A 16889-nucleotide genomic window follows, 5' to 3' on the forward strand; every position below is an offset into this window, starting at 1 on the left:
TGCTCAACAGTCTCGGTAACTAAATAATATTCACGAAAATATTCTTCCATCGGCATATATTTTGACTCCAGTATTAACTGTGTCCAAACGGTTTTCCAAAAGCCCTTGGTAAGAATTAAATCCCAAGAAACATAGAAAAAGTTCTTAAACAACCATGCCAGGAAGTGTTTCAGTTCTTTTTGAGCTTGAATCAAGCTAAAATTTACAAATCGTTGTTCAAGAATCATTTTAAGTTTAAGATAAATGTCCATATGCGGCTCTGAGAGCCAAGAGTCTTCCCACGGTTCCTCCATAGTTCAGATATGGAATAGCAAAGCAAAACCAAGAAGAGGAATCCAAAGTTTCCAGGGTTTACTCACACAAATCAGTCGCTTAGGGATCGAGGATCGTTCTGCTCACAAATCTCCACCATTTGTTGCAGTGGGGATACTGCAACACGCATATATCAAACCAGGAGTCCCGTGGAAAGGAAATATATATGGACAGACAGATTCTTGCTAGCTGTTTCAGAGAGATGTTTATTTCTCCAGCCGCATGGCCGGGGCTCTGCCCAGGAACTGTTCCAGTCACGGGACCAAGGGTCCTTCTGCCCGCGCAGGGAACACAAACCAACCAATGGGAACGAGGCTGAGCAGGGACAGGGAAGCCCCGTGTCTGTGCCCTCAGGGCCCCTCTCCCAGGGCTACACGGCAGGGGAGGGACCCCAACATGTTATCAAGAATCCTGCCACTAGTCTTCAAGGTTTATCAAATACAAAAATCTTCTCTTAGGTACTTCACTGCAAGTCCTTACAACACAGGCCAACAGAAGCACATACTCAAAAAGGATTAGATCAGTTCAGGTATAATACTATGGTAAATCCTGAAATGTATTTTCAAGTAGCTACCAAAGACCCATTAAAAAGTGGCACAACTCCTTTGTAATTGTTTACTATTTTTCTGCCCTAAAGGCCACAGCAGAGACTAAACCTATGCCCCTGGGTTCTGCAAGACAGCTTACTGAAGGTGATGATTATAAATGTTATGAGGATTATCAACACTGTCAGGAATCTAAGTAAGAAAGTCACAGGCATCTAATCTTTGGCTGAATAAATGAAGCAAAACAAAAAATTCCTTGCAAACACACTGTGACTTCTGATCAACAGAGCTGCTGTTCAGCTTGCCTACCTTTTAAAAGGTACATTTGAAGAATCAAAATTCTATTATAAAAGCCAAATTACTTAATTTAAAAATAAAAAGTGTGCACAGAAGTATGACATGAACCATGCATCAGTGTGAATTTCAGCATGACTGCAGTAGTACAAATGAATCAGCTCATATACTGAGCTGTGCTACGTGCTCAACAGAGTCCTTCCAGACAGAGGACACATTCCAGTCATTACTCTATGGCTACTTACTCAGCTGTGATTTAATAAAAGAATTTTAATCAAGTTTGAGCTCATTATGCCAAAATCAGGTTAGCTTTTTCTGGAGCTATGTATGTTCCATTTTAGCTTTCTCATTGGCAAGCAAAACCTCTTTGTCCAGGACAGAGGTAAGGGTAGAGTGAAGGGATGATGCTGTCCCAGCTATCACTATGTCCTTATACTGGCAGATGAAACATGGACGCTTAAAACCTAGGAACTTTTCCTCTGCAAATGGAGAATGACAAAAATAAATTCTTAATTTCTCTTCCCCCATGATCACAGTACGATTCATTTTATTCACTGGGACTTCTCCCTGAAGATCTGTGGACATAGTCTACTGTAACTACTTTCAATTATGTCTGAATGCCCAAAATCATGCTCCAGAATCCGTATTTAGATAACAAAATAATGCCCCAATGTCAAGACTGCAGAGTGGGAGATGAAAACCCAAGAGACTCCAGCATGCCGACAATTTTACTGATTTTTCTGTCCCATGCCAGGTTTGCCTTGTTACTCTACAGAGAACAGAAGTTCAGCCATACAGTATACTGAACATAAACATCTCTGAGCATCAGTTTCTGTCAGAGACTTAGCTTTTTATTGACTTATGACAACTTAATATCTAATGTTTACCATGAGTCCAACGTCAGACAAAAGTAGTATTGCTATTCCTCCTGTAAATTACAGAAACAGATTCCTCTAACTACTTGAATCCTGATTTTCCCCATACATCTTGCTTCGATATATACTATAACCTAACAGGGTTTTCCCTGGGCCAATCAGACTGCACAGGTGTTAATCTACAGAAATGTAACATAATGAATTATTAATAGAATTTAATTTAAAAGAAGCATCTATCAAGTGACGGTGTTGGGAAAAAAAAAATCTGAATTCTCTCATACCCTGGCATAAAACTACAATGTTTTTTAGCTCTAGTTATAATTACAATACATGTCTTCCATTTTCAAACTAAAATTCTCATTTTAAACCAAATGAACCCGTCCAGTTGCTGTATCAGCTAGAATTATTTTATTTACTGATTTCTCTTAATTACTTCTTGAAGATACATAATAATGACTGAAGTCCCACTGCCAATTATGAGTATCTGCTGGTTTACAGGGACAGATTTACTCCCTTACAGCCCCAGATTCACAGCCAAATTTAAGATACTCCCCTAAAATTAGAGCTCCAGGATTGGCATATAACAACGTTTAAGCTAATTGACCTTACTGAGGTGCAGTTTTGGCTCAGGTGGATGGTGCCTGCCCTGCACAGACACCAGTGACCCCAGCTGTACCTGCATGTGCAAGGCACAGCTGGAACACAACAAGGAGAACTGTCCCATGCTCTCAAGACAGGGACCAGCACAACACCACATCCCTCCGTGGAACCCTATGGCACAGCTACACCCACCCTACCTTGCTGCGGTGCGACATTGCGAACACAACAGCTGAGGCAAGAAAAACTCCATTTCACTAGTTATGCCAAGCACTACTCAAGTCTCAGAAAAGATATCAGGGCATCTTACTGGCTTTATCTGCATCTGGAGCAGACCTTTGGATAAGTGTGTGTAGAAAACAAGCTTCATAAACTCACATATTTCCAAGAAGCAAAAGGTGAGAACTCACTGCCCACATTCAGGTAGGCACCAGGCCTCAGTTTGTCAACTGCTGTGGACCAGTGTTGCAAAAACATAACTATAGGTCCAATTCCAGATACACAAACAGTCTATAAACTGTAGGTCTGGTTGCATTTAGAAGAGCCAGTCTGTGCCGGTTTGGACAAACCTGGAGGAAAATATCCTCTGGCAGAAGGCAGGTTACAACCAGCCCTCCCCCACCAGGTTCGGGAAAAAAAGAAATTTTCCTCAGAGGAAAGTGAAAGAGATAAAAACTATTTATTTAACAAACACACAGGAAAAGGGTAATAATGCTAAACAATAAAACCTCTCGCTGTGGAGAGAAACCTGGGAAGATTCCAGAGTCCTTCTGTAGGTGTGGTCTCTCTCCTCCTCCTCGGAGCTGGGTCGTGGGCCCACCTCCAGGGCCTCCACCTCAGTAGAAAATTCTCCCAGTGTGTTCTGATGTTGAAACGGTCCAGAAGAGAAGAAGGGAAAAAAAAACGAAGTCCCAGGAAAATAAAGTTCAACCCTCCATCTCTCTCCGGAGAAAAAGAGCCAAAAGCTGGCTGGAAAGCAAGCAGGGTGCTTCCTCTGCTCTTGCTGCTGTTAGAAGCAGGGGAGTCTGTGTATATCGGTGTCCTTGAACAAGCTGCTTTGAAAGTTTGCTCGGTTTTTTTTCCCTCTCCCCCCCTCTCAGGCTCAGTTTAAAGGCACAGAAAGGCACAAAGTTAATTTCTGGGCATAGAGCAGCAACAGGGGATACACATCATGAAGTCACCCCAAGACACAGTCGTATTCACAAACAGCACGAATTATTGAATGCAACATACAGCGTTCCTCTGGACTGAGGGTGAGAATGCATTAACTGCAGAGCAGTTACATACAGCACGAACAGTGCCATTGCAATCACAAGCTTAACGTCCCAGGTCAACACACAGCATAGCTGAGGACACAAGGCTTACCAAACAGTGTCCCTTCTGGGGAGGGCAAGGAGGATGAACCTGTCTGTCTGTCCCTGCAAGTTCGCTCAAATTCTCATCCCCCGGTCGGATGCAGAAGTGGGGTACTTTTACGCCGTATTCACTATCATTGTGCAAAGCACTGTGGGTAGGACTGCAGTCAAATCTTCTGTTCTTTGTGGGCAGGTTTGCAGAATACATCTTGGCAGGAAGTGTTCTTGGTTTGTACAAAACATTTCTGGGTATCAGGTAGAAGAACGAGACCACGTGGCCTATGCCTCACTTGACATTGCCACCTCCAATGCCACGGCAACACAAACCACAAGACCTCCATCTGATTTCCACACTTGCACCTAGAGGAACCATGGCCTATTGAGCTTTGCATTTTTTTCACCATTTTATGCTTCCAACAACCAGTATTCAGCAAGAACAGTTACATGAACATCAAGAAGAAAGGGTGTAACTTCCTTTAATCAGATGTGGCCCAAAAGAGTTGTTAAAATCCAAAGTAAAATACACAAGCTTTCCATTTCAACATATATTACAGAATATTAAGCAGTAGGGTTCAGATTTTAAAACCCTCCCTGCTTCAATTGGCAATTCTTGAAATGTTTAGTAGGTGGCTGTGGCTCCTTCTCAGCTAATGAAAACAACAGTGAGAACTAGGAGTGGTGTCTGCTCACAGCTATGTGAACTCCCTCCAATACTGCTCATGAAACAATCTTGCTCACTTCCAAAAGGAAAGTCAAAGTTAAGATGAGAAAACCGTATCAAAAGAAATCCAGAAAACCTCCAAGCTCCTGGAAGTATTCCCTCACTCCACAGTGAAATTCTTTTCTTCACTTACAGCCTGGAACTGTACTGTACTGTAACCAAGGGTAACATATGATTTTTGCAACATACTCCAGAGAAGAAAAATTATCAGTAATTCATTACAGTTCTGTTTTGGAATAAACACTTAATCAAAAGAAATCAAGTAAAAGTAGGGAGAAGATCATCTATGTTTTTTAGAGTAAATCCAGTTCATCAAAGTAAGAGGCTTCCATGGAGTAAATTACATTTTGATTTAAGCAAATACAAAAAAATACCATAGTCTGCACCAAACTCAGATACTCTGCTATCTCCCAAAGTTTTCTTCATTCCTTAAATTCTTTCCTTTTCCATGGCATCTCCTACCCAAACAAGGTACAACATCTTTGCCAGCCTCTCTTTAGAAGTAAAAGCAACACATCAGTAGTGCCTGCTCTGAGCCTTAATAGACTGGAGAAGAAATCATGGTAGTGTTTCCTGGGTCAGAAACCATTAAACATTTCCGCATACAGGCGAAATAAAGTAATCACTGGTGTAAGTAATTTCCAATTTTGCAGGCTTCATTGAGCACAAGTGTCCAATTTAATGTTGCTGTTCTCAGGTAACAATGCTGCCGCTGCAGACTTTGCACTTCATTATGTTTTCAGAAAGTCTCCACAAGGGGGGCAAATTTGGAAACTGACAAAGCTAAAAGCCATGAAACGTCTCACCCCTGAATGGACAGTTAAGAGTCCGGCATCCTTTCATTCTCCCAGTTCCAGTGCCTTCTTGGGAAATGAAGAAAACAGAGTAACTAGCTCTAACTCAGATTAAATTCTACTACAAAATCACCAGTCACAAGTCATCTATCAAATGTTTAAAACCTCCTGGCAGAGACCCCTGATCACAATGTGGGCATCTACAGCCCTACACCTGAGCTATATTTTCAGTCCTCTGCACTAATATGGTCTCAACTGTTTTTAAAATTAACAAACACAGAAGACAGATGCATTTAACCACCACAATATTTCAACATAACTGAAGCTGGTCAGTGGGACAGACTGTGTGTGAATATTGGTGGCACCACCCCTGCTTTGTGCTTGGATTTGGCATTCCACAACAAAAACAAGTCACAGGACAAGAGCACCACAGACTAATTAGCACAGAGAGGTTGTCTCTTCACACACTCAGGCTGCTAATAGGAAGTGGAGCTGAACTATGGGACTGGGCTACTCCAAAAAAAAAAACCCTCCCCAGCAAAATACAACCGGTAACTGTGTCAGCAGGGAACTTGTTTGTGATGCTTTTTACAGAGACACCCATCATGGTCAGTATGTTCTTAACAGCTGTTTTAAGTGACTGAATATTCTCCTGATCTGCTACTCCATAGCTACGTTTTTGAACTAACAGTGCAAAGCCGTGGCCAAGTACATCATTAATCTCTGTTGCCTGGAGGCTTGGCACTTGAAGGATTGCAATTTTCATTTTATTTCTTCAGCCTTTTTTAGGAAACAGATTATGATAGAGGCTGGAAAAAGACGCCAAAAGCAGCACAAGGACTAGGGCAAGCTACTACAAAGCAAAACTGGAACTACAAAGATACCTGTTGTTCTGGAAAGGCCACTTTTTATTGACTTTCTCAAAGTCACGTGGAAAAATAAACACTTTCCCATCACAGTCCAGAGCCCAGCCTGTCTAGATTTGAAACAGGTTTTGCAGATCTCATTTCCATTGGTACAAAGCATTTTTCTTAGAAGAAATGGTACAGTCTGCTCCAAATTTGTATTTCAAAATCCAGTTTTCCATTTCAGACACCACTCTCTGGCTTTAATCAGAAGATACCTCATAGTTTTCATACTGTCAAATAGCAAGTGCAACGTGTACACTGCTTACAGGTTTAATTTCTCCCTTACAATCTCTGCATTTTTCAGATTCAAAGGGAAGAACACCTGTGCCAGGAACAGACCTGATTACGAACTGGTACTGTAAAATATGTATTAGACAGTTTTATAATTAATTTATGATAAAATTATGGAAGAAATCATGTTAAAAGGATTTTCACTCAGGTTTTCTAACATGGCAGTACCTGGTACTACATAAAATCCTCTTACAATAACATGCAGTTTAACTCAAGAAGTGACAAGTGCACCATTTCAAGAAACTAACTTGGGAGCCAAAGTCCTGGCACTTCTAGCTCAGCCCCATAGTCACCTTGTCTGCACTGGAAGGACTGAACTATGGGAGTCCCACCACGGCCAGCTGGGCACAACCCAGCTACTCTGCACTTCAGATGCACTAAGCTACAGGTCCTGACAGCAGCAGGACAAGCAAGCAAGGACAAGTGCAGCAAAGAAGCAGGGGTGACCCTGCAGTCCCCAGCTACCTACAAGCACAGAGAGAGTGAACCGTCCGCCCCCACTGCCCCACCACTGCAATCTTGCTCTGCTGCCAACAGCGCCCACACAGCAGGGCCCTTCCTGGCCATTGCCTCATCCAGTGCAGCCCCTGCTCTGCACCAGAACAGGCCCTGCAGAAGAAGCTGCTATATAACGTGGCCAGTCTGTGCTGTGATCAGTGTCTTGTGGACATGGCTCACTCCACAGGCACAGTAAACAAGTGTGTAACAGAAATTAGGAATTACTGTCTCCTGCACCTGGGCTGCGGGTCATTCATGCCATAGAAAACCCCAGAATTCATTTAAACTTCTTCACATTTGCAGGACTCATCTTTGTATCCCCACTGCACATGGCATCTCCATATAAAGTTCATTAAAAATTAAAGCAGCACCACATCATATATTAAGTACATGTTTCAGAAAACAAACATGAAAGCAATAAAAATATGGAAACAGTTGCTCAGACTTTCTTTTTTTTGGGGGGGAAAAAAGTCTGAAAGCAGTGTGCCCAGTCAGTATTTGAAGGCACTGCTTGTTTGAGAAGTAACAACCTTAACAGGCTTATACTGTTCTATGTTTTGAAAGCCATTTAAAAAAAAAATTATAGTAGTTCTAATTCAGCACAGAACAAATATTTGGGTTGAAATGTCATTCCTCTATTTCCTTCACAGAATGAAATACATCAGTTTCATTTATCACCATAATTAAACTATTAAAAGGCATGAAAGGGATGGACATTTTACTGTAGAATCAATGGGCAATATAACACACTACAGCAACTAATACAGCCCTGCAGAAGTTGAAGAGCAACTGCTCCCCATGCTGACACAAGCCATAGTTCCTTCACTCATACATCCATCTATGAGATCACCCCTGCTCCTCCTTTTCCAGACTTACCACCATCTCCTCTGAATTGTAGGGGGAATACCAAGACAGGTAGAAACTTCCTGCACTAGATCTACAACCACATAAATTCTGGCTGATTCACGGTCTCAACAGAAGTTCATCACATTTAGTTAAAACATACCAAGCAGCACCCCAGGGAGAAGCTCACCCACACCAGACCAACACTGGCACCCTTGAGCTAAGCTGTGCCCTGCCCAGCTGCCAACCTAAGACCATGGACTACAGAAAAGTACCCTGTGGGAGCGGGCTGAAGAACTCTGCACGTGTAGAAAAAGTGTGGACCTTCCTGATATATAATCCCTAATAAGAGCTATAGAGAACAAGTACAAGAACAGCCATCAAACACACACTTCAACAGCCTGAAGGTACTTGCATGCTAGAGCACAGTTCAAATTATTCCTTCAGTCTTAAAGCCATCATAGCCCTGGGATAAATGCCTATAATAGGATCCACAGTTTGAGTAAGACTTTTCTTCAAGCCATGAACTTAATGACAAAAGCACATGTGTCACCGGGTACATGACGCATTATGCCCTCATGCCTTCAAATTAACTGAAAACACAGGCACTCATCACTTGGAAGAACATCACTACAATAAGGTACTTTCCTAGGAGAAACAGGTCATACAAATGCCTGTGCATCTGGGATGCTTAAAGAGCCCTTCTTTTATGTTCCATGCAGATACTCTAACACTAATCAAACAGATCAACAGAATTAAATCATACATTCACAAGAAACTGCTCTATATACACATCTGTGGAAGAAGAAATCATTATTTTTTATTATGAATAAGAATGTACAAACTGAGAATTTCAACCAGCTTTAAAAACAAGATTTTTTGCAAAATAACTTATGTTTGAGACTATGCCAAGAAATCCACTGCATTCTCTTACTCTGTATACTGCTACTCCTCCACATGCACAAACACTTAATTTTTACATGCATCCCCTCATACATACATTTTTTTCTTTTGCCACTCCCCACATTCTCACTTGAGCAGAATCTAGAATTAATTAGTTGTTTTCGGGCATTTTTAACACCTTATGTTCCTGTAATCTGCAAGTTGTGGAAACGGTATTGCAGCTATTTCTAGGACTGGATCTGATCTGACAACAAAAGTATTCTTCCACTATATGCAGGAGCACAGCTTGGCTGGAAAGAGAAGAAACTTACATCTTCAGCAATATTCTGGGACCACACTACATAATTATCAAACATTTCTCCAGCAAAAAAATTGAGTGGATAAAAAGATTACAGAGACTTGCAAAATTATGCCATATAGTATGGCATAGTAGCAGCTACAGGAGTTTGCTATATAAGAAAAAAAAATATCAAATTTATTTCAGCATCTTTGGCCAAGAAAATGTAATTTACACTTGAGGGTTTTTTAACACTACACAAAGATGGACAATTAAAATGTCTTTTCACACACTCTGCTAGAGATCATTAATGTCTAAGAGCCAGCAGATTGAACCGCTATGCAGCTTCAGCTGCACTGATGACAAAGTGCAAGGCTAACCAATCTTTATAGTTCCCTAAGCAAAGTACTGTGAAAAGAGCAATAAGAAAAGGACACAAAAAATTCAGCCTCACATGGGGATGGTGTCCTTGCTATCTGCAACAGCTGGTTGCCACTTTTGACCACTTCCAGGATAAACATGCATTTCCCTCAGATCTTTGACCCATGCATGTGCTGCTGAGCAAACAACTCTGGGCAATACAGGAGTGAGTTGTTCTCAACATATTTGCAATTCTCTGTTTTTTAAAGATATATTTTATAGACCTATTTTTGAGAAAGGTAACAATGATAGATGAAACAGGCACAGAGTAAGCACATATAGCTCTATTGCAAAAAAATGTCATCTTCACTAAAAAGGAAGTAACATTCAGTCTACCAAAATTCTGCCATTCCTGTGGACGCTAGCTATCAGCAAACTCAACAATGCTGATCATTCCTATCTGCTGTTCCCTATTTCTCAGACAATCTCCAAAGTCCCTGAAAGTAGAAAACAAATGCAAGGAATACAGCTAAGAACTACCCTAGAAGCTCGCTAGCTGGCAGTGAAATCCAGTGCAAGATCTGTCCATGTTACCTTGAGGGATTAGAGTACATTTTTATGCTGTAAATGGAATCTTGCCAGGGCCCATCCCATACACCCCTCCTCTTCTTTTCTCCTTGATTCAGGGGACCTTCTCCCTCCCAAACACAGTCTGAACATCCTCACACACATTAGCTCAACACCTTAAAGGAAATCAACATTAGGAAATTACCTATTTTTAGATGCAGTTCAAAAGGAACTAAAGGAAACAAGAAAAATAGCCACTGCTCCAACAGATCCAAAAATGATCACTGCATACTAGTAAATGCTTCAAAAATCACAATGCAAGAAGCTGCACCTTTTGCCTTTCACTGTTATTTTGATACAAAAATCTCTCTCAGGTACCTCACAGCAGAATACACACAGCCTGTCCTTTAAGCTAAACCAACATAATTGCAATTCTCTTTTCCAAAGTAACTGCTATGGAATTCTCAAAATCATCTTAGAAAATGTGATAGTCACAATACCTTAAACCAAGGGAAGTGCATTTTAACAAGAATATGATATGTTTTATGCTAGAGCTGCAAAAGGAGATTTATTAACCTATGGTATAGTTCTTTTTTTTTTAACATGTAGAATGATTCCCTTAAAAATGGAAGTAAAACCTTTTTTCCACATTCATGTTTGTTTTTCTAACCTATATTCTTCTCCCATTACTTTTAAAGCAGCAACTTGCTTATGTATATTGCAATCAAAAATATTCAGTGCTAATAAACAAATTACTCCATGTTTTCCAGACTATTCTGTATCGTTCTTTCATCAAATATTCCCGTGCTGTTACCTACCCTTGCTAAATACCACTATAAGGTGTTAATCTTCCAGCTAATGTTTCACAGTACAGACAACCATCTGCTCATTCACTAATACAGATTTTTACTTACTTGCTCTTAAACTGACATTTGCCCAATAGCCTAGTCTCAGTCTTGTCCTTTCCACAGAATATGTCCTCAAAATGTGGCATTTTTGCAGTTATGGATAGACTGATTAATCTAGACCCAGGCTGGTTCTGAAACATTTAAGCAACAGCTGATTTTAAACAGCAGTTCTTTCAAAATAAATGAGGTATCTCCAATGAGAATTTACCAGAATGCATTCCTTACAAAACTTACAGTTGCTCTGGTACATGTGGGTGGACTTTAACAGAGGAAAAAAGAATGGCCCATGCTGACTGGTGAACAATTTACTGCTGTAATATGCCAGGCAATCCAACATGCTGATTTCATTTATTTGGTGGATTAATCAGACAGAAAAAAATTAATCAGTAATCACTCTTCTCTGCTTGTTAGGCCTTATGAAAAAACCATTTATGAGAAGCCAACCTACCTGTCCGGCTTCTGCCACCGATAACCAAGAACACAACTCAAAATCAGTACTGGGAAAAAGCCAGCCTTCTGTAGTTTGCTCCTCCTGTAACACAACCCTTATGCAACATAAATTCATCATCTCACTTCTTTCACCCATGATATTACCATGATGGATCTTCCTTAAAAATCTGTCCCTTACCACTACAAGAAAACTCTTCACCTACTCCTCCCTCCTCCTTCCCAACTTCATTTGATCCTGACCTTCGCCACAGGACATCTCTCTTGACCACAGACAAACTCCTCTACTATCACAAACTAAGAAAGCAAATAAGCATACTAAGCAGGTTATCCAAGAATAGTTTGCATAGACAAAAACAGAGAGACGCTCAAGAAAAGAAAATACTAGGTGCAGTGACACAGTAAAATCATAGCCTAAAAAAAAACGGAAATTGATTATAAATCCTTTCTTTTTGAATTGACAGAAGCACTAACTAAAGACCATCACTATTATAGCTTTTAAACCTGAAGGTGTAAACATGCATTGTTATTAATTCAGTTCACTTGAAGTCTGAATTACACTACACCACCTCTGGAAGCAGAAATTGTCATCTTCTACTGCAGACCAGCATAATCCAGCTCTTTGCTGCCAGAGCGAAGTGTCTCTGAGCCCAAGCCCTCATAGAACACAAAAGTATTGGCTAAACACCACTGAGGATGCACTGCAGCAGTACAGCAATGTCAGCAGTCCTGCTGACCTAAGGCAACTGTTATGTATTGATATAACAGCTCACAGTAGAGACATGCAGTATCAGCAAAACCTGTGACAAGTGAAAATTTCAATAAGACACTGCAATTTCTAGGCTGGTGATGGTCAGTGCAGTCTTGACATAAAGTGCCTATCCACAGATTTTCAGCTGGGGGGAAAATCCTGCATGTTGGTAACTACAGTGTCTTCCCTTTTTTGCCTTACACAATAACAAGAAGTCTACCTGAATTCAGCTCCATACTTCTACTGAAAATAATATCAGAAATACTTGCAAGTAAATCCTTGTGGGTCCCTTGCAACTCAGGATATTTTGTGATTCTATCATTCTAAACTACAAATAAAAACTGGCTAATGGGTGTTAGGTTTACAGCTGAACTGATCTTAAGGGTCTTTCCCAACCCAAGTGATTCTAGGATTCTGTGATTCTATGAAAGGAATATACAAATTTAGATATTCTTGATGCTTGTGTTTTAACTCAAGATGCTTAAATCATTGTGAACTACAACCAAACTGGAATGGACTTGCTGGACATCTTACATGGAGTATGCATACATACAGACTGTATCTCTATATATTCTATAAAATTACATATATATGACTACACGCACTACATATATAGTGAGTAGCTAGTAATTATATTTTTATTATAATAGTAACACATTTATAACATATAGTAGCTAATACATATATAATCAGAGCAGTCTCCATCTAGAGATGCTGGATACACTCACATTTTCATTACAGGACTACTTACCTTTTAACCATGTTACTCCCATAGCTATGCTGTCCCCGAGTCTCAGAGCCCTCTAAGTTACAAACCTTCTTCCAGTCTGCAGATGAAATGCACTGCTGTTGTGCCACTACCCCCTTCCAGAACCAGAACTCCCTTTCATCGTACTAACAGATTACAAACAGAACAAGCTTACACAGGGCAATAACTCCTTTAGAGCTCCATCATCCTTTTCTGCTGCCTGACTCACTGTGCTTGACAATGAACCAGCACCATACACGCAAATTTGGGGAGGCTGCCTTGGTACCTCCAACATTAATATTCCTCAGTGCACATAAAGTTTACGTTCAGCTGTCTTTCACACCCATGTACCATTAGCAGTCCACTTTCAGTCACCACAAACTAAAGTTTTTCTCCTCTCCATCTGACAAACCTTCCAAGTCTTCTAACCTGAAGATACTCAAAACCAAAATCTTATTACTAGTCCATTGCTTTATACTCAGTACCATTTAGAACTAATGTCAAAGCAATTGAACAGTCATCTGTTCATAATGTTGAGAGTTAAGTAACTCCTCATTAGCAAACATGGCATTTGTAGCTAACAATAATAAATTACGATTGCCATTCAAAGCTAATATGCAATCCTCAGTATCCTGTGACTAAGAAAAAAAGATGATCAAAAGCAAATACCATGTTTAATCAAAGGCTATTTCAGCTGTACCTCTATTTGTCACACTTCCTAGATATTCTCCACCCTCATCTTTACAGAGGATTGTTGTAATGATTAACACTGAATTATACGGTGTGAGGAAGAGGGAACCATTTCACTTAACAAATGCTTAAGTGAGGTAAGAGAAGAATTACACATCATGTCGTTTGTTTTACCAAGCCTTGCTCCAAGCCACTAGCCCTTGAATAGAACCAATGTATTTCAACTTCTCTCATTTTCTTGTTTTCCCAAAGATGGACTGATCTTGCACATGTCTACAGAAACAACGTTTCTAATTTTGTAAAACCGGAGGGGTAGAAGGGTGCTCAAGCCAGCAGGTTTCTTTGAAATGAGGGTCCCTGCCAGATGAGAAACCAAATATCACTTTTAATTACGTTTCAGTGTCAAATTGGAGTTCATGTACTTTTGGAAACTACTTAATGTTCACACTCTAAATACAACTGAGTTTTGAAACTAGCATCCATTCAAGAAGAAGGGGTAAAATAAATACTTCTATCTGACTAGGAGATAGCTGTACATAAATCCACTTTTGCAGCACAGGAAAGACACAGACCAAAATGCAACTGGGAATGCAGAGGTAATGCACCCCTGATTCCTGCTGTTACAGGTAACAGGCAGCATGCAGGCATTAGACATACTTGTTTCTCAGTAGTAGACTTCAGTATGACCTGAACATACTCTGTTCCCATAACTTTCTACCTTCCCCAAGTATCTGGACAGCAGATACCATTTGTTCCATCAATGAAGAGTCAATCAATTTAGAAATTGCATGCAGTTTCCATGGAAAAGACCACACAAATCCATAGGTTCAACCTAGCTCATTTTTATCTGATATAAAAATGCAGACTAATATGGAAGGCTTCTCTTCAAGACAGCCCACCAAAACTCCTGTTTCATAAGACAGAACTCACACAAAGTGAGTTAAACACAGCTCAGTCCCCAAGAAAGATAGTTACAGCTCAGCATATTTAATGTCTTATTCTCTTAAAGCCACACACTATTACTCTTACAGGCAGACAAATTATATTCAAAGTGACTACCACATGCCTGTCTGACATAAAAGGTTTCATTCCAAGCATGCTACCCAGCAGCTACCCAGGGTAGTACTCCAATGCTTTATGCTAAAACTCATGGATTTGAAAAATGGCCAAAACACCTCATACTCAGAAGTGCATGTCACGGTAAAACGCAGTTTGTCTAGTCTGGTTTTGTCTCTAATGGAGACCCTTGGTTCTCATGAAAGCCTGGATTCAAAAAGTCATGTCAAGGCAGATAGCATCTGGCTTTGCTCTTTTGCCACATTGGATTGCCTGAGGAAGCACTTACTAGACATACAATACAGAACTTTCATACCAATAATCTCTGAGGCATTTCAGCCAAATAGTACATACTAGCTTGAATACTGTGACTGTCCTTGTGTTTCTGCTGTTTCTTTCTTCTCAGTAATTGGCTGTCTCTGCATATTCCTACACACTCATTCTGCCAGTACTGACAATACAACAGGAGACCAAGAAGCTTCAGGCACTGCTTTCTTAGTAGTACTAAAATGAGACCAATGCAAGAGTAATCCTGTCAAGAATTAAGATAAAGGCTTCTGGAAAGGAGCTCACAGATTTGCATTTCATTCCTCAGGATGCTACGGGTCATTTTATCTGCTAGATGGAAGATGAAATGTGGGTGTATGTGATTTATACTCCTCCAGACACTGTAATTTTTATGAAATCCCACAAGAATGGAAGTGTGAGCAAAATGAGCCCACAGGATTTTTCAATTTACCACCTAACTTTATGAAGAATATTATCTCTCTCCAGCTTCCTTCTCCCATTAACTCTATATGGACAATGGGCGTATCCTGCCTTGAAGTAAAACTAAGTATTTGGGGAAGGGGCATTTATTTAACAATACTTTACACTCACACTCCATCCAGCACTACTGGATAGGGTGGGGTCCAGCACTGCTCTGCTATGGACACAAAGCAGCAAAGATGCTGAAGATGTACACAGGAGCCTTATTCTGCCTTTGTAATTTCCCAAAAGAAGTTTCACGCATATGCCGCTAGCACCGACTCAGTTTCCCTGACTTCTTTGTATCACCTCTCATCCGCACTCCCGGGCAGGGAGTTACCCGAGGTTACCCGAGGCCGGGTACGTACAGGGAGAACAAACCCAAGAGGCTGGGCAGGCTCTGGCGGAGCAGATCACGGCTGCCCCGGGCTGCAGCCTCCCGGCGCGGCCCGCGCAGGAGAGCGCTGCGGCGGGAAGGGCTCCCAGCGGCGGCTGTCCCTCGCTTCCCCTTTCTAGCCCCAGCTCCCCACAGGCCATCGGGGCGCGGGGGCGGCCCCTCGCTCCGCCGCACGCCCCCGCCGCTCCGCGCTGCCCCGGCTCCGCAGCGCCCCGCGGCAGGTGCTGCCCCATCCCTCCGAGGGCCCCCCCGCCGCCCGGCCCCGCTCCCGCCGCAGGCCGGACACTCCGAGGGGGCTGGCGACCCCGGCCCGCCGCCGCGGGAAGTTTCCCGGCGGTGCAAGGTAGGAGGGTCCCCGCAGGCGGCCCGGGACGGGGCCGGGCGGGGCGCGGTGCACTTACAGCCGTTTCTCCTGCGGCTGCAGCTGCCGGTGCATGGCCAGGGAGAAGCCGAAGAGGCTGCCCGTCTCCCCGCTCCAGCTGATCACGTTGTCCGTGTCCAGGTTGAAGGCGCCGGCCAGCCCCGGCAGGAGGGGCAGGTAGAGGACGAACAGGGCCGCCATCTGCTCTTGCCCGGCACGGGAACCTGCTGCCAGCGCCGTCGCCGCTCCCCCAAGCTGAGCGCACCCGCCGTGCCCCGCCGGCTCCGCGCCGGGCCCGCCCCGCCCCGCCCCGCCCTCCGCGGGTGCCCGGCCCCCGGCGGGTACGGCACGCCACAAAATGTCCCCGGGGCCCGGCCTCCTTCCCCTGGGAGGGGCAGCCGAGGGCGTGGCCCCGCCCGTGAGTCGCCCGCCGCCTCCAGGGGGCTCACCGTCTGCCGTGCCCCCGGTGTGTCTTTGGGTGTCTTTGCCCTTCGCGACACAAAATAAAGCCGTGCCGGGGGCGGGTCACGGCCGCAGGTGAGGGCCGGGCCGTAGCCCGCGCGCACCGTTGGGGAAAAGGGCAGAGAGCCCCCAACGGCGGCGGGCGGGATGTGTTTGAGCCATCCAACCGTGTCCCCCTGGGG

General features: G+C 42.7%; 1 protein-coding gene across 4 annotated transcripts in view; it reads right to left on the reverse strand.

Annotated features, from left to right (window-relative positions):
* Positions 1-16889, reverse strand: part of ITGA6 (integrin subunit alpha 6) — a 128132-nt gene that overhangs the window by 28838 nt on the left and 82405 nt on the right. For 2 of the 4 annotated variants that reach the window (XM_048310063.1, XM_048310064.1), the window contains exon 1: positions 16286-16522. The exons of 1 other annotated variant lie outside the window; for it this stretch is intronic. In XM_048310063.1, the coding sequence (XP_048166020.1) occupies positions 16286-16446 (161 nt within the window). In that variant the 5' untranslated portion in view covers positions 16447-16522. Of the gene's footprint in view, positions 1-16285; positions 16524-16889 lie in introns of those variants that run through there. One more of the 4 variants, XM_048310066.1, reaches the window with a different exon arrangement.

Source organism: Corvus hawaiiensis, chromosome 7 (genome assembly GCF_020740725.1).
Source record: "Corvus hawaiiensis isolate bCorHaw1 chromosome 7, bCorHaw1.pri.cur, whole genome shotgun sequence".
Lineage (NCBI taxonomy): Eukaryota > Metazoa > Chordata > Aves > Passeriformes > Corvidae > Corvus > Corvus hawaiiensis.